Raw genomic sequence first — 22,710 nt, forward strand, 5'->3', positions numbered from 1 at the left:
CTCTAAATTTAGCTGCTCATGTACACAGTAAGTTTGGGGAGTTTGCTAAGTCCTAAGGATTCCTAGGATTCCTAAGGATTAAAATTTGTGAAACTCCTGAAAATGGAGGGTATTTTCCATTATCATTTTTGAAATCAAACTGCCTTTAAACAACATGATCACTGTTTCTCACACAGATTCCATGTAGAGATGAGACTGCTCCAAATGCCAAAATGAGCCATTTTCCACTGTTTCCTCCAAGGAAATCAGAGGGAGGGAAGGCAAGAGGTTGCTCAAAGTGCCACAGGGACTGTACGGTGCAACACGAGATATGCAATGCGTAGCTGGTGCAGGAGACAAGCCTCGCATATTCTTAGAAACAACAAAAGCAGGATGTAGTGCAGGTACCCAGAGATGCAATAAGGATGCGAGAGATGAGATACCATGAATGGCAACAGAAGTAGACCATGGGGGCAGGTGAATGTGTGGAGTGGGACACACACTAGCAATAGGGCTGGAGTAAAAACAATTTTGTCATATGGGGAAGAGATGGGATAGGCAAAGGGGAACAAAGAGGCAACTAGATCTAAGAGCTTCTCAAGCAGTGAGGTGAAGATGAGGGAGTTCTGCCTCCTCATCACATTTATGTGAAGCCTACCAACAGCTCAGGGCTACAGCTGACTGCTGCTGTTCTTACATCCAGATTCAGATTTAAACATAAGCTAATTAGGTGGCAGCTGAGCAGCAGTATCTCTCCTTGTGGAGCAATGGACGAGATCCCAGAGGAGAATGTCAGCCAGTCCTGGAGTCAGCTGCCTTATCAATCCAGTTTGGAGGCCAGCTGTGCAAGTACAGCTTCTTCATCCTGGGCTAGGTAGGTGGCAACTGTCAACATCCTTCACAGCTCAGGTGGTACCTGCTGCCTCCCAGTACTGGAAGGGAGAAGGTGTGCTCAAATTCACCTTCATCTGAGTACCTTGTAACTGAAAGGCAGCTAGAGCAGCTTCTTATACACTCCTCAAAAGTGATTTGAACACAGGATTTGAAAGGTGGGCTGATCTGCCTATGTCCTTGGGGACCTTTAAAGAATCACATCAACTACAGGAAAACAGCTGAAGAAAAGGTCTCATAGTCAACATCCGTCATACGGAAAGGAAAGTATCGGTCCAGGCTGGAAGGCTCTAGGAACCACAAAGATACTTAGCTCAACGAATAAAACTTTTGAACCAGTTTGTCCCTTTCAGAGCAACAGTCTTGCAGCAGCCTTGACCACCACAACGTCCAGGTTCAGACTCACAACAAGGAGAAGGAGTGGAAGAGCAGGAGAGACTTTTCATCCCTAAGAAGTAGCATAGGGATGTGATAATATCACCCATATGGCTGTCTTACAGGGCGTTTCTATCTTACATTCATCACTGTAACAAAAGAGACTTTAAACCGTGAAAGAGGTGATGCAACATAACTCTTCCACTTACCTGCCACTCAACACTGGCAAAAAAGTATGCGAATGGCGGACAAGTCAGGTTCACACAAGGGACTTTGTCAACATGGATGTATCAGCAGGACACTCCTAATGCAGATGCACTGGCATCTGCAAAATTGCACCTTTATCAGTATAGCCAATTTTCAGACAATCCCACCCCACCAAAACCTTCTCCACTAAAAGTGAATCTGTGCTGGCGTAACTACATTTACCCAATTTCTGCTAGCTTAATCCAAGCATTTACAGTAATGTTTTCACAGAAATCACATCTCATTAGCTCCTTCCTGTGGGAAGGAGGCTGGGGAGAGAAGGATAAATTGGAAACATCTCCCATTCTGCATAGAAAGAAAGTGAAAGGAGCCAAGAGACCAAGATATAAAAAGATGGCTTTTGTATGTATATACAATTGATGTGCATTTGCTCACTGAAGTAGAGCATGAGATCCTAGCAACAGCTACCAAACCTTCCAATGCTAATGATCTCCATTTCATAAAGGAGCAGCAAATGCTCATTTCAGTCCTCATTTTGTATTCTGAGGAGAACAAATGCTATGTACAATGCGAAGTAAAACCAGGAACATCTCTTTCAGGATGCAGACCCTGTTCTTGGACCCTTCTGATTAACACAATTTGCCTAAGAGTTTGATGCTGAAAGGGAATTTTATTTCACTAGTATTGATTTACACTGACTTACCCCAGCTGAAGTATTTAAGGAAAGCTATCAAACATAAAAGGAAAAATAACCAGGGCAACTAACTTCAGCCCATAGCCCCATGATCACTTTTTGTATTGACAGCACTCCATCAGTTGCTTCCCTGCTGACCCTGCCTTGCCAGTGCTGTCAGTTGTGCAAATGGACAGTGAACCCAAACAGGAAATGAATGAACGCTGAAAACAACTTTCCTTCTCCCCGTGCAGGTCCATGCTGCCACATGAACACTGGCACTAGCACAGGGGAAAGGGCTGAAAGGGATGGATGGGATAGGGTGGGGGTAGGAGGGTACCTCTTAGAGAACTGACACTTCTGTTCCCCTAACTTGACCACGAAAGCGCAGCCTTCAATGGCAAATGGCTGCTTGTCACTTCTTTTGAGCTTTCTAGTTGCTTGGGTTTTTTTTTTTTACAAGTGATTTTTGAACATATTTACATTTATAATTGCAGTCATTATAAATGAAACACAATAAATAAATGCAATATAAATGTAATCTACAGAGGTTTTTTAGAATTGTACTGTAACTAGTTTTAATATTAATTTATTACATTTCCGTATATATAAAAAGAGAGTTATATTCACATTTCTTTAATTTGCCAACTGTTCCTCAACAATATGTGGATTCCATAGTAATTATTACAGCATTAGATGAAGATGTTAAAAAAATCTGTAAATTGACTATTTTTAATACTCTTTGCATACTACTGTAACATCAGGATTCCAGCTATTAGCACCAATTAATTTCTTCAGAATGAAATTGTAAAACTCATATTGATCATGAAATAAAACTTCCCATAAAACCCAGGCGACAGCAACATGTCCAATTATTCTGATATAGAGCCAAAATTTGATGGTTTAACAGGATTGATTTAGAAATCAATATCCCACCTTACAGAATCTAAACAGCAAAGAATTCAGTGTCTTTTAATAATTTACTTCAGCAGTTTACCACCCACCTATGTCTTTAAAATGATTATCTATCTTCTAGTTTGACCTTTGCTACGTTATCTTCCAGCACCTAGACCCAAGTCTTTGCCTGGCAGACTAAAAACCCATCTTGCTCTCTTCAGGCAGGTACTCCTAACAGCAATCATGTCACTTTTTAGTTTTGTCCTTAATGACAGACTGCATTTCCTCAAGCTCATTCAACAAGGCAGGTTTTACAGAATCAAATGATTCTTGTATCACTTCTCCTTTCTTGGGTTTTGAAAATCGTTTAAAAAAAATTTCCATACAAGACTTGGATATGATGTCTGGTAGTGATCTCACCAGTGCGAAAGATCTCCCCTCCGCTCACATCTTCATTTTCCTGATGATACATAAAAAAATAATTTTTGTTTTTTTTTTTTTAATGCTATAGCAGCATAATGAGAACTTACATGCATCTAATTATTTCCCCTAACTCCCACCACATTTTGGGAGACTGCACCTCCCATTTCTCCCACTCTGTGTGTGACCTGTATTCTTCAAACTCAAAACATGACCTTGTCCCTGGCTGAATGCAATAATTAGTTTGAATACAAGCAACTTCTCAAGCAATCCAGATCCTTCTGCAGAGCTGGCCTGCCAGTATTATTTTATTAAGCCACTCATCTTCCTGCCACTGCAAACTTCCTCCTCAGTGATCTCTTTTTTCTTCTTGACAGCCACTAAAGGCATGTAATAGTGCTGAGTTAAGGAGATCAGGGGTCCTAATGAGAAACATCCCCACTTGTAAGGGACACTGACATACAAACATATCTTGTTTGGTTAGTTGGTTTTCAATGTACTAATAATTTTAACTAGAAGAAAGTCTTATTGAAGTCTATATAAATCAACCATCTTTATCAGTAAGACTTTCAAACTTAGTAGAAGAACAGTATCAAGTTTACTTGGCAAGAACAGTTCTGTATATAACCATGATGAGTAGCATTAGCTAGATTAGTGCCCTTTTAATTTTAGGTATGGAGCTACTTACCAGCCAGTCATTGCTTTTTGTCTGAAATGGGCAGGTTAGAGTTTATAAATACCCAGTTATCCTGTTTGTTCTGTTTTCTCACTGGCAAAACTAAAAATTGCTTTTTAAAAAATAGAACAATAGAAATTTTCATTCCTAAAATTGACCTTGAAAAGTGAACATCAGTGTTTTGGAGACTATGAACAAAAAATCATTAAGAGCTACTGATTTTAAATCTACTTCTTTCACAAATTCCATTTTCTCTTGAATCTGCTGTTCTATTAAAGTCTCTGCTGAACATGGTAAAAATAACATCAGAGACTACTTAAGGAAATCATCCCTTCTCATGTCACTTTGAGAAAAGCAAAGCCTTCCTGTTTCCTGTTTCTGGGCTTGACAAGAGAAGAACTGCTGAATAGGATTAGGCTACTGGTTAATTCAGTCCAAGTATTTCTGGCATGCGCACTGCCTTTTTTAAAAATAAAGCAGATAAACAAATTGCAGATAAAAAGTTTGGCTGGGCAGTAAAGTGTCCTTCTCACTCATGTTCTTGGGGCAAATCAAAAGAAATTGATGTCACTGATTCAAGAATGACCATGGGAAAGAGACTGGTCATACCTAGACTGAATCTTGTCAAGGAGGGTGTGTTGCCCCCTCCATCTCCATCCCTGCACCCACCAGGATGCTCTGTGCGCAGGCAGGAGGCAGCGCATGCTCAGCCTGCCTGAGCATGTCCTGCAGCACACAGGCCCACCAGGCCAGGTCCTACAAGCTTCAGAAAGCACCACCCACCCTGTCCTGGGGTTGCACTGTCTGGGGGTTCTTATATAAGGGTGAATCTGATATTAAGGGAGCCTCAGACAGGGCAGATAAGCCTAGAGAAATCAGTATTTGGAAGGAAGTGTTCATTGTAACTCCACTGGAAACACCCTACCTATGCAGTAATACCTCTGTGTCACAACTTTCTTCCAACACCCATCCTTATCCCACACCATTTTCACATCTGCCTGAGCTTTCTATATGTTTTCTTGTCTGTATCCTGTGCTTATATACTTTCTGCAGATTAAGTAAGTCCAAAGTTTTACTTGTAGAAAACAATTAGAACAAAGTAAAACTTTGGGCTTACTTAATCTGCAGAAAGTATATAAGTAAAACTTTGGACTCGCACTTACATAAAGCCCTGAGCACCAGCAATGACCCCTTCTTCTTTAACCTTAACATCCATACTGCTTCTCCCAGAAGACCGGACCAAAGGTTCATTTCAATAGAAGCCAGTTACTACATTCACTGAACTACAGAAGGTCTTCATACAGCCTGGTGTTTTACATTGCAGCTATACTGAGAAGGGCAATATATCCCTGCAAACCTGGGAAATAAGGATACTTATGACAATTTAAATTTAACTTTGATCTCCCTTTTCCTCTGAGATTCAAGTCAGCTTTAGATAAGGGCTTCAGAGGTTCTTTATACCAAAGTGCTAAGGCCAGTTTATTTCTCAAGGGAGATCTGTTATCACAGGCATTTCCAAGCAAGGCCAAGAAGCAGGGCTGCTCTGCCACTGAAAAGCTGCAGATGCCTGAAATCTCTGGAATTTAGAAACAGCAAAATATACAGCTGGATCAGTAAGAAAATCCTTGCTATCCAACTTTTGACAGTCAGTGCCTCTGTGGGAAGGCAGGTAGATTTGGAGCAGCTTAAGAGTGGAGAGCAGACAAACAGGTCCACTCTTGCTTTAACAGAAGCAAAGCCAAAGAGACAGAAATATGTGGTCGCTGCATGGAAATCAAACTGCAACAAAAGCAAGGGGATTTCCAAAGCCAATGCAACAAAGAGATACATGATCGTAACTCCACAAGAGGAACAAATCCTGAGGTCCTGCCTCAGGTGAGCTTCCAGTGAGAGTCTGCCTATGTCTAGATTTGGCCCAGCGTAAGATACCAACAAAGATATTTGAACCGATTTGCCCAGGGAAGGTAACGCTTGCTGATAGCTCCGCGGTCTCTCCACTCCAGTCATAATTTGACAATGTTTGTGGCTTGATTGCATGTGTTCAGTGAAGCAGCCCTGCACTTCCTACCCCAAGGCTGCAGGATGCGCGAGCGAGTCTCTGAGATGAGCCCTGGCATCCTCCTCTTTCACACATGACACGTGCACGATCTGCGTTCTCATCTTCGGCCATGCTGCCGCCCCTTGCCCAGGTTGCTGGGAGGTTTAGAAAGGCAGATGTTTTCAGTCTTTGTGGGGTCTGGTTGCAGGGGCTTTGGAAGTTACAGTACCTTAGGCCAGTGTTGTCTGGGATTCAATATTGCATTAATTGGTGACACATTGTGGGCAGGTGGGATCTATTATTGCATTATGGAGGCTGCTGCTTCCCTGAACAGGCTATGTTTTGTGTGTGAAGCGGGCCCACACCTGCTGGAGCTGGGACCTGGAAATGCGGAGGACGGAAGGCATGAGTCTGTGGTTTCCTGCCGTGAGGGGCATGTGCCTGCGGTGGGGCATGCGCACGGGACTGCTCTCCGCTGAACGGCTGCGCTGTATGAAAGTGCCACCAACGTGAGGGTAGTGTTCTGTCTCCAGGGTTGAGGAGGAGAAAACGGAGGACGCCAGTCTTCTCAGGGGGCTGTACCTCGGGAGGGAGTGCTGAGAAGGCCTGTCCTCCTCCAACTGAAAAAGACCAAGAAGAGTGGAGGAAAAGGTGTCAGGCAAAGACTTGACTCGCCCCTGGTTTGTGATGCGCATGCTGCAGACATCTTCGCCAGCAGATGGAAAATGCTTTTGCTCTATGTGGGGCTTACTTACTGCTCTGTGTCTATAAATTCCCGGGGGTCCTACAGGCACCATGGGAGCCTGCCATTACAGGGGGACTGCATGCTCTCCCCAGCCACACATGGACATGAGTGACACCAGCAGTGTCAGGTTCTGCTACGTCAGTCCCCTCCTCTGGCTCTTCAGGCCACATGCCTCACCTCTCTGTTCCTCTGGCATCACTCATCTTGACATGTCATTAGGCTATTCATACATCTTGCATATAGGCAACAGTCAAACTCTGAACACATTTGGAAACCATGTGTACGAGCAAAGGTGAAACACCTGGTGCTAAAATGATTATATGTATTTAAAAGTGAGGGATTCTCAGGGGCTCTTTCAATAAGTCTTATTAAAACTCGCTCCAGGGATTTGCAAAGGCAACTTTGGGAGCTGTTAGTGGACTTTCCTTTTCTCACACTTACACTGCTGGCCTCCCGATACACTTTTATATTGAGTACCTGCAGGGGGAGTGTTAATGCTTCCAGTTTTGGTAAGCAGAGGACAGGCAGCAGCTGGAAAGGCAGGCAGGGTAGAATCCTCCTTTCAGTGAGAAATTGAAAACACAGAGCCACAGGAGGGCATGTGCTTTCTGCTTCTACGATCCTGGGATGGCCAGGAGAGGGAGGAAAATATACTCACAGAGGACAGGACAGCTTGTGCCAGGATGAGATTGCAATCCCTAACTTCCCTTTACGCACTGAATGGAAGAGAGAGGCATTACGGCACTGACTTCTGATACTCCACCCTGAAAATGTTAAGACCTTCCTCCCCTTTCTACGTCTGCCATGAAACTAGTGCTTTCACAGGGGTCAGCAACCTCAATTTCCAAAACCAGACCTTTTTTTCTGGAATTATGTTTTTCCTTTCAAATCCTTTCCCTTCCTCGTGCTGCATTTCTTTTCAGGAAGTCTCTGCAGGTTTCAAAATGTAACTGGAAAATGTGAAAAGTCAATATTGTATTTTCTTAAGCCAACACTGCTCTCCTTACCTTACTAGAGGTGTTGCCCTTGCAAATGATATGAGAAAAAGAGCTGAACTTCATCCACTCTCACCTCTTTCATGTCACCTTCAATATCTTTGCAGTGCTCTGAGGCAGGTATCTTATCTTCATAAGCATCTGAGAACTACTCAGCTTGTGGTGGGCATTAGATGTGAAAAGCAATTATTCACAGTCCTAAATGTACTGCATGTCACTGCATAGATCAGACTCTCAGATAATAATAATATAATGCTGTCATACAGAGTATTTGAGAGACACAAATTCTAGACAGCAGCTCTAATTTCTCGTAAAGACAACCATCTCTTCTTTGTGTAGATGGTGCAGAAATTCAGTCCTGGGCATATTGTTTGTAGGCTGCACAACTAAGTGTACTGGAATTCTTATTACTTTTTGCTCCGTGTTTGGGCTCAGCATATTGTATGATTTCCAACATATGTATCATCCCAACATGTTAAAGACTTCTCAGATCAAAGAGGATCACTCCAACTACCCAGATGGACCTCCTTTTTTACAGCACAGGACCAAGGACCTTGCCCAGGCCATGAAGGGGCAAACTGCAACATCCTACCAGCAAGCGCTCTTAGGTATTGCTGCCTCCTGGCCGAACCTGAAGTTACAGACATGCCACTTTTCTTCACTGATGCTCTAATGCTTAAATTACACAGTCAATGCTGGAGGTGCTGCCCCCTTTTATACCTTTGCCCTTGTCAGCAATCAGGCTGGACCACCTTCTATCAATCAGGCCTATTCTGCTTTGTTTGGACAGGACAGTATGACACCTCTCATGTGAAAAACATGATGGTGATAGAGCTCAATATATTTTAAAAATATAAAATGTAATTAGGAATTTCTACTGAGCTTAAGGTTTTTATTGTTATGACCTGTATAGATATAAAGAACATATGTGAGCGTTACTTCTCTTATAGTATGTAAGGGAAGATGTATCTCTCTCTCTCTCTCTCACCCTTTTGCTGATCCTTTACCCCTAACACATGGATGGACATGGACCCTGAATCTAAAGAGTGTAAGGGATAGAGGCCAACTCTACATACAACCTTCTCCATCAGCTGGCAAGCTCTTCTCATGTGGAGAGAAGCTAAGGGGAGCTGAATGTCAAAGAATTGCATCATCTACAACAGGCACCAAGTGCAGCTCAATGGGAATTACACTGAGTGAGGGGCAGTAAAAGTCTGCCTCTCTTCTGCAAATGCCCATTTCTCACCACTGAGAACTAGTCCCTCAGGTCCCCTTAGAGCAGCCCACAATGCTGTAGAAGGGAAAGGAAACCAAGATACATAGCACCTTTTCATCTCATCTTTCCTGCTGCCTTCTTCCCCCAGCTTACCTCTTCTGCCTAGAGTTATAAACCTGAGAGCCTGCTGTGTTTTGTTTCTACCTGTTGCTTATTTCAGCCCAGCTTTTCTTCTTTCTGCCTCTGAGCCAGAGAAGTTGTAGTTTCTGTCCTCTCCTTCTGCTGTCTGCAGGCACTCTGGGAGTGACAAGGATTTCCCTCATTGCTGCTCAAGGGTCTGGGGCCACAGAGGCCACCAGGCCCAAAATACAACCTAGAGAAAGCCCTGCTTAGCTTTCAGTCCTCAGTGCAAATCAAATAAAGTTCCTCCAGGTAACAGACCTGGGGCAACCCAGGGCTCTACACCACATGAACCAGAGGAGCAGTACAGATCACCCAAAATGAGGCAACCTTCTCCTGTGTCCCTTTCCGAGGAATAATCATCACCAGCTCAAATCAATGGAGGAATAACGGCATACAAGGGTCGCTGAAGTGGTTGTCCCTTGACCAGCTGTGCTGCTCCCAAGGATATCAGGCAATGTCACAGCTATAGCATCCCTCGCATGAGGCAATGATGAAGTTCAGGAGCATAGGGGCACCTCTGGGCTCAGCATCAAAACAGACAATATTTTCTTGGCTCAGTGAGGGTCTCAGCACCATTTTTTACAGGAAAACCAGTGATTGTAGGTAAAATTGGAGTCCCAGGTGAAGCTGTCCCAGGCAGCCTGTGCAATGTGTTTCTGACTGCTTCCTGTCTTACCTATGGTATTACCAAACACAGGCCTTCAGGCCGAGCATCCTTGCGTGATCTCTCAGAAAAGATCCCAATGGTGGGGTATGGATGGGAAGGGCACATAAGCTCCACAGTTGCTACTCTCTCAGGGTCAAGACATGGACAACTTTAAAGTCCATTTGTGGACTTTTAACTTTTTTTTTTTAATGGACTTTAAACTTTAAAGTCCATTTGTGGCATTCTCCTAGCTGTGGAATGCTGGCTGTGGGGCCTAATATAGCAGCAAGGGAGATTTTTTAAAGAGTGATTCTAACTACACAGCTAAGGTGGTGAAGAAATACACTAGTGCCTATTCACGCTGGGACCTTTCCTAAAGGTTGAACTCTTGGCTCTGGAAGATGGGACTGTAAGACACTGAAGAAAAATGTTCTCTGAACTCTGCAGAATATATCCAAGAATAGGTAACAAAGAGTTAAGATGATCTCCCACTATTGCTTCACTTTTGTTGTGTTTTTTAAATGCAACATCATTTGGACAGGCAAGCTGCAAAACATTTTGTACAATGTCAGTTGCACTAGCAGCAAGGGAGATCAGAGTTAAGAAATACCTATGAGCACAGACCTACAGTCAGAAGTAATTGCTAAAACTCATAAATGTATGAACATTTTTATTTCTTTCCAATGCAGAAGGCAGCAGTAAGTTGCTGTCTCTGTCAAGCGTCAGTGAATTTACTCAGCATGTTTAAGAACTTGACAGATTTTTAAATTATATAGCTACGTGTGGATATAAATTATTTCCAACAATAACAGCAATCCTATGTAAGGATTAATATGTAAACAGAAGGGCAGGTTCAATCTTTTTTCCACTAATTTTTGGCTATTTCTATAGCTTTATCTGCACACTAGTGCATAAAAATAAGTGATTTATTAGTACATTCCTGAAATGCATACATTAAGGTAAACTCTATGAGCTCTGTTAAACAGCTTGCTGGGTGCCCAGTGCTACACTGAGCGATGCACAGACAGAAGGGCTTAAACAGGACATAGTTTCGTGACGGACCTGTTCTCCCTCTATACCAGGGCTTCCCATGAGGTCTATGCTCCACTGCAGCTATCTTCTTGTCAGCTGAAACTGGGAGATACCTAGTATGTGAGAATATTTAGGTCAGGAATTCCCCCAGGCTATTCAGAGCCTCCTCTGTACTTGACTTTCCCCAGAGCAGCATCTGTTCATACTGCGCTCCCTCTTACACCTGCAGTTTCACGAGGACACCACCATCCCTCACACTTGCACTACAGTATCTTTCTTCCAACAGATTCATACATTTGAACAGCAATCTGGAAAGCAGTTTGACAGAGAAGTACCTGGAGATCCTCGTGGACATTAAGCTGAATACAAGCCAGCAAAGTGCCTTTGTGGCAAAAAAGGCCAACAGCCTCCTGGGCTGCATTAGGAGTGTTGCCAGCAGGTTGAGGGAGGTGGTCCTTCCTGTCTACTTAGCACTAGTGAGGCCTCACCTGGAGTGTCGTGTTCCAGTTCTGGGCCGCCCAGTAAAAGACAGACATGGACATACTGGAGATAGTCCAGCGAAGGGTCACAAAGATCATGAAGGGACTGGAGCACCTCTCATTTGAGGAAAGGCTGAGAGAGCTGGGACTGTTTAGTCTGGAGACGGGAAGGCTCAGGGGGTTTATTATCAATATTTATAAATATCTGATGGGAAAAAGAATATGGATCCAGAATCTTCCTAGTGGTGCCCATTGAAAGGACAAGAAGAAATGGGCAGAAATTGAAATACAGGAAATTCCATTTAAACATAAGAATAAGGGTGATTGAACACTGTAACAGGTTGCCCAGAGAAGTTGTGGAGTCTTCCATCCTCAGAGGTATTCTGACTGGACACCATTCTAAGCAACATGCTCTAGTTGATCCATCTTGGAGCAGAGGGTGGGACTAGATGATGTCCAGAGGTCCCTTCCAACCTCAACCATGCTGTGATTCTATGATAATTCAGAAGTCACTGTCTTTTTGCCCATAACAAGTAATCGCTTATATATGGAGACAAAGAATGGAGGAACAGAAGAAAGCATTAGAGCAGGGATTACCTATTTGCTCTCAGTTAGTACTCTGCTAACACCAATGGGTGATCACCAGTTTTTCAGGAGAACAGAATGAGGTCCCAAATTGGTACAACAAGGCCTATGACCTTTGTCATTCTGCATGTAGTGACATTTTTACCTATCTTAAAGGCTCAGTTCATATTCAATGATAAGGAAGATTTACTCACACATACACACTATCTAATCACAGCTTCAATCAAACCCAGAGGAAGCCCAAGCCTGAGCTACAGGAAACATCTGTCATTGCTAGTGAGGTCTTCAGTATTTTCATTAGCTAAGTCCTTGGTCAACTTCTTATTAGCATCCCAACTGTCCCTCCATCTCTGGTATACCTGAGAACAGGCTTATGCTTTCCTTTAGGCACTAAGTCATTTTTCCTTTGAGAGTTAGCAGTTGGTTTTGTGACAGCAAATGGAAAAATATGAATGTCACTGCAAAGCTGTGTATATAGAAGCAACTGAAGGATACAAACATCAAAGGAAGCACGGCTAAATCCCAGCCAGCTGAAGAAGTCCAGTGTTGGTCTGTATTGTACAAAGCTAGGCCCAGGAGTAATTAGAGGGTATTTCAGAACACAGAGCAAAATTTTTTTCAGAGCAAAAATATGTGCAGCCTGATGGAGAACCAAGGCTGTCTAATATATTAACAGTGATCATGCACAGTCCCATTAATTTACCTTTTCTGCCAGCTTTTTAAGTATCACTGTGCAGTGATAAGCAGCTTTCATACTGCATCATACCCAACTCCCCCAGTCATTTCACATAGCAGTATTATGTGCTATGGCCAAGTAGGCACCTCCATCCTTCTTTAGCTATGCTAAATATGTCAGGGAAATGTCCCTGCTGGTTCTTACAGCTGGCTCTTACCAGCTGGCTCTTGCCATGTTCATCACGTCTTGCAGATCTTGCACATTTTGCACTGACCAGCCTAATAAGTGTACACACAGAGCAAATTCAGACACAGACCCTTCCAACTCTGCCGATCTTGCCTATGCAATCTCTAGATATCTGGGGCATTCAACATATTGGCTTTATACAGCAAACACCTCCACCTAGGAACCTTGCAACTGGATGCAGTCTCCATGAGAAGCTACTATTCCATGCTCAGCAGGACAGTCCCACTAGTGCTCGCTGTCAATATTTCTATGCTTCCTGTAAATGATGCAGCCTCATACACCTTAGCAAGGAACACCTTGCCTGGCAGGCAAGGATTTGGTTTGATTATTCTTGTATCATTCATGTTTTGCTGACAAAACCAACAGTCCTTTTTCTCTTGTACTTCTCCGTGATCCAGATAAGAGAAGAATCTGGGCAAGGCCTGAATGGAAGGATGTTCTTTTAACATTCTCCAGTCCAGTGAACACTCCCTTAGAGAATAAGATCAAGAGGCAATGGGAGATGGAGGTACCAGACTGCATGAACGGCTGGTATAGGAGGCTATCACTGTATATGTGACCCGAGACCCGCCTGCTTTTTGCTACGCTTATGGATCCCACACGCACGAGAGATCTTCAGTAACATACAAATACAAAAAGCCCTCAGGGGAACAATTTCATTGTCTCTTGCAGTGAACACTCTGGGACAGCCTTCTTCTGAACGTCTGAGAAATGAAGGTGAGATACGACAGAGAAACTCTGAACCTAGAAGTATATCATGTTTTCCCGGGTAATCTAATAAATTACCTCTTGCTAAAATCTGAACTTATTTGTATCTTCAGAGAACCACAGAAAAAAAAGCAAAACTGAAAGAAAAAAGCTCTCTACAACTGTCTGGAAAGAACACGGTACATTTCTGTGGGTAAATACCTGGTAACAACAATGCCAGTCACTGAAGTAAGGTTGATGGGATGTGTGTGCTGGTTACTCTGAGCTTTTTATTAGGTATTTAGAAGAAAGTTTCATTTCAGGGAGTTATTTTATGCTTGGCATTGCTGCAGACCTGCCCAGTGCTGATGTGTGATTAGATTAGGGGCATTCTCCTGCCACATACTGCTGTTGCTGCTGAGTTGTATGACACCTCCATACAACTAAGCGGTTATTAACAAAACACCATGGGAGAGCAATAAGAGAACTGATTAAAGATACTCACAACCACAGCTGTCATAGATGTCACAGCTGTCTCCTCTTGTCACTGTGCCAAGATGGCTGAAAGATCTTGATAACAGTGTGTCCTTAATAGGGGACAACATTACTAGCTATAGAGAGCACTTTTAAGGTGTTCACAACATTTGCAAGCACCGTCAGAAAGAGTTTCACAAGAGCATCCATGCTTGGAATCACAGACTTCTTCAGCACAGATGAGGCTTCCTAAGATGATGCTATGCTAGGCAACAAGATACAGACCCAGGGATCTTACCTGTCTCTGAGGACCAGTAGGTTCAGATTCTCTTCTCCTTTGTCGGATAGCTGGTGCTGAATGTAGGGGGGAGTGGGTTGGACTTCCTGTCTGCTGTTCGTGTTTACTGTCAGATACTGTTTGAGAAGGTCCTTCATGTCTGTGGGAACTGTCCTCCTCAGTCACAGGCTGCATACCCCGACTTCGCCCATCATGCGTCTTCGGCCTGACTGCAGCATCTGCCCCCAAGCGCCTTCTCTCCTCACCCTCTTCGATAGGTCTTAGTTCCTCAGGCTCCTCATCCGTGGTTCCAGAGGTGCTTGGCTCAGCACCTGGGTGGAAGTCCTTCAGCTCTGTCTCCTTATCAATGATAACCCACTCCTTGCTATCAAAGTCCTCTTCCTCTGCGAGTGGCACTGAGCGGAAAGCATTGCTGAGGGCTTCATGTTCCACCGAAGCAGACACATCCATCCTACCACTTGCCTGCCGGTCAGCCTGGCCAGTATCAATGGACAGCATCTGGGCCGGCTGGGAGGAGCATACAAGCCGTGATGGAGAGCCAGGTAAATCCATTCGAGATCTAAAGACAGAACATGAAGCCATTAAAAATACATCAGGTTTGTGGTTAAAGTTAGGGATCATAAGAGTTGAGAGAAAACCTGTATAGTCCTTCTCACTCATTTCTTGGTACACTTCAGAAAGTCAGGCTTAAGCAAAAATATTTCTTTAGAACCTACAATAGCATAAAGATGTTCCCCCTAAAGTGCTTCAGTGTGACAGCCAATTCAGCGTCTTGCTTCCTTGTAGATGACAGGATGATAACCAGTTTCCCCCAACACCATCATTAAACAGGTTTGTGAGAAAAAAACCCAAACAACAAAACAAACAACAAAACCCCAAATAAACCAGCCCTAAATCCTAAATCTACTATCTGACTTAATATTGTCTCTGCTGGGCTCCTATAATCTGTGCTATCTCTATAGTGGCCGACAAGACCTCTAAGGCGGCCACATGAGTTCTTTGAAGACAGCAAGAATCTTTGATCCCATTGTGCATAGATGACCCCGAAATACTTTGGAGGGGCAGGAAGGAAATATGGCAAGTGTCTTTTTACAAAGGGTAGTATAATGTTCAGTGGCTCAGTCTAAATAGCAGCAGCTTCTGCAGCCATGCAGAAATACCTGGAAGCTCTCTGTGCCCCAATGGCCCTGGCAGCATCTCAGCTGGAAATGCTAGTGGGCACTTCTGTCTTTCTGCTCCACAGTGTTATGATCCGTGCTTCTCATCTGGCCTGCACCTGCTGCTTTCTTTGTTTCTCTGTTTATCACAGAGGCTAGAAGCTTGCTGCACAAAGCCAGTGTCTGCTGCCCAGAAAAAGACAGCTGCAGTGTGTTTTACAAAAGGGTTTCAACAAGGACCACACAAGAGCCTTGCAGACTCTTCTGGGAAAAGCCTTCCATGTGTAAGAAAGCATGAGGGGAAACAGAGAAGTGACAGACCATTGGGTGATGGTTGATAAGCAAAACTGGGTATCTTTAACGCACTGGAAGGTCAGAGCTGAGATGGAAAGAATTAGAAGCAAAAATGAAAAAATTTTGATGAAGAAATGGGAATTAGAGGAGATGAACCAAAGGTTGATGTAGAGAAAGTTGTGAGCAAAACCAAAGATCTTGGCAAAAGCCATCTGATGGATCTGAAAGAAGCAAGGCTGTATTTGTTAAAGTGTTAAAAATATATTATTGTGAATAGGGAACACTGAGTATGCAAAGTAAGAATGAAAAAAGGCCTATACTGTGTGTATGAAGAACTGGATTTTTAAAGAGCTGTTGCTAAAAAAATATAAGAAACTCTGGATTTAGCTGTGTCTTCATCCATTCCCCAGCAGAGGAGATACTGATGGAGTAGAATTTACTCCAGAAAGCCAGAATAATTTCCCAGCGTGGGGAGTCAGGTCTGTGTTGTGAAAAGACAAAAACAGAATGAAGAGGAGAGTGTGTGGCAGAGTGGAATTGTATTTGCACCACACTTGGTGCAGGCTACTTGAAAGATGAAAAAAGATCTTGATTTTAAAAACAGGAGCTGAGGGAAGAAGGCAGGAGAAAAGGCTGTGTTTTGGATAATACACATTTTCTACATTAAGTCAGCATGATGTTGAATAGACAAGGAAGAGCGGGAGAAATAAAGGAAAGAGTTGAAAGCATTCAGTGAATACACAGGACTAGCACTGCTGACCATTATAAATGGCTTTTTTTCCCTTCCTATTTTAAAGAGCCTTTCTTCTGAGCAAGAAAAAGAAGAGGTAGCAAGACCCAGGATTTGTTATTCAAACCCTAAATTATTAATAACAACACAAACAAACTTCCCTGGATTACAGAGAAGTATTACAGCTTCCCTCAGCCACCCAGAATAAAACAGTACCTAACAAACTGAGGGTAGTGCTAAAGGCTCATCCTCTTTCTAGTTCTTTTTGATCCTCCTCATTTCTAGCTACTGTCTCCTTGTGACTGTTCCTCTTTGGAGAATTCTGTCAGATTTTCTCTGAGAAGAAGTCCTGTCTCTTCCCTAACTCTTTTAGAGGGGCCATTTCATCAGGACTGCAACCACAGTCCATGCCCCGACTTTCAATGGGAAGAGGAAGACAGAGTAACAACGGATGTGAAGAGGAGTACCAGCATAAAGGGCTTATGTCTTGTAACACGTGTTCTCCAGCATGCACTATTTTAATAAGCTTCTTTTCATTACTTTTATTATTCTTGTTTTTGTGTTTATTTCTTTGTTGTGGATCTGAGAGACGGTATTCCCTATTACCCTCAAAATCAGGATGTAAGGTGTACTTTTCACATGCAAACAAGTGCAATGCTATATGCTGAAAAATTAATACTATTATTACTATTAATAAAAAATAATGAAATAAGGAAACCCAGCAGATCAGGCTCTGCCAGCTAGCTACCAGAATACATGCATCCCTGTATGTATCTTAACCAAATTCATTCTTCCCTTCCACCTCAGGCCAGCCAAAAACTTTGTAACTGTTTACATTATCTCTGATCTGATGCTTTCCCTTCCCTCTAACAAATGTCCCTCCTTCCATCTGTGGCATTCTTCCCATTCAGAGGCAGGATGAGAATCACTGTCACTATCTCTCCTTATTAATAGACATGAATGTCTCATCAGAAAGATGATAAAGCCCATGAACACCTCCATCCAGAAAAGAACTTCCAGTGCCTGCTAATGATTAGGTTGGTCTCAACAGTCAATCCTCAAGACACTGCTAAAAGCAGTAGGAGGCTACAGAGGGTGAGCAAACCTTCTTTCATGTAGATCTGCTTTGCCATCAGCAGTGGAGAGGCGCTCTGACTCAGGGCTGTTCACACGGCGGTATCTTAGGGAGCGCACTTGTGCGGTAGGGGACTCCGGAGGCACTCGGACAGGGGAACTGGGGCAGACACCATTTCTCTGCTCCTCTTCCACCATGCACTGAGTCTGTAGGGGGTAAACACAGAGAACTTCAAAATCTGACCAAAGACATTGACTCTCCATCCTTCACTGTTGCTCTGTGCTTTCTTCCAGGATACAGTTTCAGCTGCATTCTCACCATCTACACAAGCAATGTTTGAAGGAATGCAAGGGCCCATATGCCCTGACAATTATCTAGTATTAAAACAAGGTATGGATTTTAAATAAATTCAAATATTTAAACATCTTTATAAGGTGGCCCTTGAATTTCAATTACCATGAATAGTTGATCCAAAGGAGTTATCACGGGCTAACCTACTGCATACACAAACCTTAGTATCCAAGATGTCTAAGAGTCCTTGTTGGTCAATATTCATCTATGCATTATATTGCAATGTACATACTTTTACTTCGGATGAACTTGATAAGACTAAGCCATCTTCTAATTCCCATGGTGGTTTGAGTTTTTTGGTGGGTTTTTGTTTTTGTTTTGTTTGTTTGTATTGTGGTTTTTTTTTTTCTGTGTGTGTTTTTTTTTAAATCTTGGTCCTCTAAATGAAGTCCTCCAGGACATATACTCAACCACAACATCCGTAAGAGCTTTCCACAGACCCAAGGTCATGCAGGGACATAAACATGCTCATGGACACTTGTGAGCATTGAGTGTTCATACTCTACCAGTACATATATTCTGTTTTCATCCGGCCTTAGTGAATTTGATTTTTTTTTTTTTAAATTTAGCAGCAGACAAATAAGAAGAAGTAGGTGACTGTTAACACAGCTACCTTCTGCCTTCCACTTTGCTGCTTCCCCTTGGAAGCGAAGACCTGCTTAGGCAAAAGCATAGAGGCAGAATGGTCCAAGGGCTACAGCAGCAGTCTAGGATTTACATCCACCCCTGTTGTGCTGACAGCCATGCCACACTGCCTCTGTGTGAGGATGTGCATTGGGATGACAGTGCAAGTTCCTAGTATGGAGAGTGTTTACCCTTCTCTGCAGCATGCCCTACATTCAGTTTTCTTCTACTAATGCCAGAGGTTCTGAATGTAAGCAGGCTTCTCAGTAATATGCTGCTGATCAGGACAGTTGCTTTTGTGCATGTACTGTGTACACAGCAAGTCAGTGAGTGTCCATAAATTAGCAGATGTAAACCATCCAGGCTGAGTTTGGAATGCATAGCTAAGGAACTTTTGCAGCTAGGGAGAGTGAAGGAGAACTTTCAGGCATTACAGGAAAAGCACAATAGATGATAATGATTTAATTTGTAATCCTTTCAGGCCAGGAGAAGGTTAGTGACAAAGGAAGGTCAAATGTGTTTGTGAAAGGAGCAAAGTGCTGATGTAACCTGTAGGGTAACAGGCAACTTGGTAAGATCCAGGAGCAGAGAATTGGGGGAGGGTGCCAGAGAGAAGGAAGAGGCTTCTGAAAAAACACAGAATGAGAACTTTGATCCAGTGGAGGAAGGAGAACCAGAAGGAGGATTTAGAAAGGTCAGCGACAGTCAGCAAGAAACAGATCTGAACAGAGAAATAAGGATGACCTTAGAGAGGTATTGGGAAGAAAAAAAAAAAGTCAAGATCTACTCATCACCTAAATAGAAGAGCAAGACAGGGAGAGCCAAAGTTACTTCTAGCACTACAAGACTGGAAGATGAAGGATGATGAAGCTGAGCAGCAGAAGGGTGTTTTAAACACCAGATGCCCTTGTGGTTCTGAAAGACACAAGGGATACCTGAGATTACAAGCAGAGGTGAAGCTGTGCCCTTACATATCAAATCTGCACCCTCCTTTTTTTCCCCATGTGGCGACTGTGACTTAAATAAAAATCGATTCTCTCTCAGAGAAGTCAGACTAAAGATAATAAGCCTAGCAGAGTGAAAGGACAGGCAAGAGTCAGACTAAAGATAACAATCCTCACAGAGAGAAAGGACAGACTTCTTTAGCTTTGGAGAGCATGGGCTCTATTTCACAGACTGCTACGTAGCTACAGAGCTTGTCAGAACTGAAGTGCTCACTGCCATGCTGAATAACTCTCTAAGCTCCTTTGCCAGTAAACTGACAAGAAATAGCATCTCCCTTGGCAAGACAGTCACCTGGTCATGCTGTGGATCTTGTAGAAACTCTCCTGCCTTTAGCTAGGCTTGTGAATGACAGTGCTTGGTACCTAAGACATGATGTACAGCTAGCACGCCGAAAGGACATTTAGGACTCCCTTGTGCACATCTCAGTCTGACTGAAGAGCACCAAGATACCTCGTGGCTCAAAGGACAGGAAAACACATAGGAGTTACCAGGATTTTTCTGTAACACTCTTTTTTTTGTATCTTCTGGAAACAAACCAGTTTGTTTCCAAAGTTCCACTCTGCCAGGCTTTTCTTATTTCATGTACCTTCAAATGAGAACTTCTGGGAATGCACACAGGTTACCAGTGAGAGATGAAGAAATGATTTGAACTTGGTTTATAATGCTCAGTATTGGGGAATGCTGCTGGTAATATTCCATACAGATAACATGTTGATCCAAATTATTTGCACTGGAGAATTTTAAGCAAGTTAGATGAGATTATTTCTTGTCCATGAATAATGTTTTCTGATAAGGCTAAGGATAGTGGAAATACATACAGGGCTGAAAGAAGGACTAACTTTGTGCTGCCAGAGACTAAAGTGAATTCTGTTCAGACCCAGAAGACTGGTACATTTAATGTGCTAGTCACAAACGTACATTAAAGACGGGTTTGTGAAGTGAATCCAATATGCCCTGATAATATCTTAAGTCTGTTTGATGAAGGTTTCTCTGCTAACAGATTCTATATGTAACTGATGTCATGCAATGTGACATTCTGATTTTTAAGTAAGAATTGAGATCAACACAACAAATAGTAATTTACTTACAATATGCAAGTTGATCTAATAAACAAACTGGTAGATTCTCATACTTAACATTTACGATGGAATCATCATTCAATGAGAATGCCTCCAAGAAATTAAGTAACATTTACAAGAAAGGACTGGGAAACAGCTTAAGGATTATGAGGAAAACCAACTGAAGTATACACTTTATGCAAGCTAAAAAGTCCAATATGACCTTGGGATGCAGAAATATGAGAATATTAAGTGATAGCTTCTCTCACTCTTCACAGGGGGTGAAACCATCATTAGATGCTCTTTATAGATTGTGCAACCCTTAGAAAGGAAAGTTAAAAAAAATTGGGAAAATTAGTCTGTGAAAAAAATTGTTTGTAATTTCCCATTTCTACAGGGAAATTCCACAGTGCTTTTTGGGCTGCACTATGTAGGATGCTACATCAGTGGATCTGGGCTGCTTCTAGCAGTCTATGAATGCATTGCTCTAAATCCAACAGCCACAGGAGATATATAAATGTTCTTTACTTTGCTGATGCTGATCCTGAGTTTGTTGCGATTCACATCTGTCTCTTCCCAAACTTCAGCCTCATTGAAAGCAGTGTTTGGAGCCTGACCAAGACCTTCCGCTGGCCGGCCTGACAGGATGGGAGGAGCATTCTCTTGATCACTCAGATGTTCACCCTGTAGGACATCCTCAGTGTTCTCACGAAGTAAGTCCCCAGGAACTGGAGTGACATTAACCACCCTATGGAAGAGACAAGAAGAAAAGTAAAATTATATATTAGTACTTAAAGAAGGAGGCCTCACACAAATTCTGCCCAACAGAAATTCCTTAGCAGCTTTTAGGGTATTACATGGTTGAAAAAAACAGGTAGTCCAGCATTATCCCAGATATGACAACCTGAAACAGAACAGGATTCCACCTAACATATAGTCACAAAGACAGTGGGATGGTTCAGTGAAAGCATCTTGGGACCCTTGATATGCAGGCTGCAGACTTCTTCAGAAGTGCCCATTGCACAGTATTTAGCTTAGAAAAAACTTCCCCTCTTTGCATGAGCAAATGAAGCTTAATAGGCCTTACAGCTTTTATCTTCTAGAATATCAAGCTTTTATCTTCTGTGTTATTACTAAGGATTACTGTTATCCCTTAACGTCAGCTCCCTCAAAAGCACCAAGACAGACCAGTGAACTAAGTCTAATCAACTTTTGTTTGGACTCATTTCCATCTCTGAGCACCAAGCTCTGTGTACCTTTGCACCAGCAGATGAAACACCCTGTAAAGGTCAAGGAGCTGTGTTTTGAGGTCTGACCAGTGCCTGTTCAGCTCACTATCAACCACAAACCCACCCCACAGCAAGGCAACAGCTCCATCAATCTTGGCCAAGGTCTCCAGACATCCCTTAACATGACACCAACCCACACACTCATGCCCAGTAGAAAATGTGTTTTCAGGACAGCAAGGGTCTGAAACTGGGTTCCACCGACTTAGATATATGTTAATATATATAAAGTCAAATCAAGTGGTGGCTGCCATGCAGCTCCAACTTCCCAGGATCATAATGGCCTTGAAATCTTTCAAAACTGAACTTGTTACTGAGTTTGTTATTGAGGATGTTCATAGTCTGACTGTCATAACTGCAATACTCACCCGAACATGGCTGCTGTTTGCCTGGTGTTTTGCTGTGGTGGAGTAGAGGTGCTAGTGGACAACAAGATATCTGTGCCAGCCTTCTCCCAGTCAAAGGCTTCATTTTCAGTGATGCCTCTTTCTTTCATGCTGTTCTCGAAAACAGACATGATTAGCTGGAAAAAATTTAGAAAAACAATTTTTGTTAAGTAGCTGCGGGTGGCTCTCACAAAAAATCTGAAGTATTGAGAATGAGGACCAAGTGCAGCTTATAATCTCCATCTTGCCTATGAAAGGTACCAAGAAATGTCATAAAATCATATCAGTTGTTTCTCAGGCTGGTTTTGGCTTGGTAACTGAAATTT

At 42.8% G+C, this 22,710-nt stretch overlaps 1 protein-coding gene across 1 annotated transcript in view; it reads right to left on the reverse strand.

The window, feature by feature from the left end:
- The window catches only part of TTBK1 (tau tubulin kinase 1), a 55,290-nt gene that overhangs the window by 12,952 nt on the left and 19,628 nt on the right, over positions 1 to 22,710 (reverse strand). The window contains exons 5-9 of the mRNA XM_010291679.1: positions 22,367 to 22,521; positions 21,241 to 21,460; positions 17,705 to 17,880; positions 14,419 to 14,977; positions 6,739 to 6,762 (exon numbers count right to left, since the gene is read on the reverse strand). Of these exons, the coding sequence (XP_010289981.1) occupies positions 6,739 to 6,762; positions 14,419 to 14,977; positions 17,705 to 17,880; positions 21,241 to 21,460; positions 22,367 to 22,521 (1,134 nt within the window). The remainder of the gene's footprint in view (positions 1 to 6,738; positions 6,763 to 14,418; positions 14,978 to 17,704; positions 17,881 to 21,240; positions 21,461 to 22,366; positions 22,522 to 22,710) is intronic.

The sequence above is a fragment of the Phaethon lepturus genome, unplaced genomic scaffold (assembly GCF_000687285.1).
Source record: "Phaethon lepturus isolate BGI_N335 unplaced genomic scaffold, ASM68728v1 scaffold8137, whole genome shotgun sequence".
NCBI classification, from domain to species: domain Eukaryota; kingdom Metazoa; phylum Chordata; class Aves; order Phaethontiformes; family Phaethontidae; genus Phaethon; species Phaethon lepturus.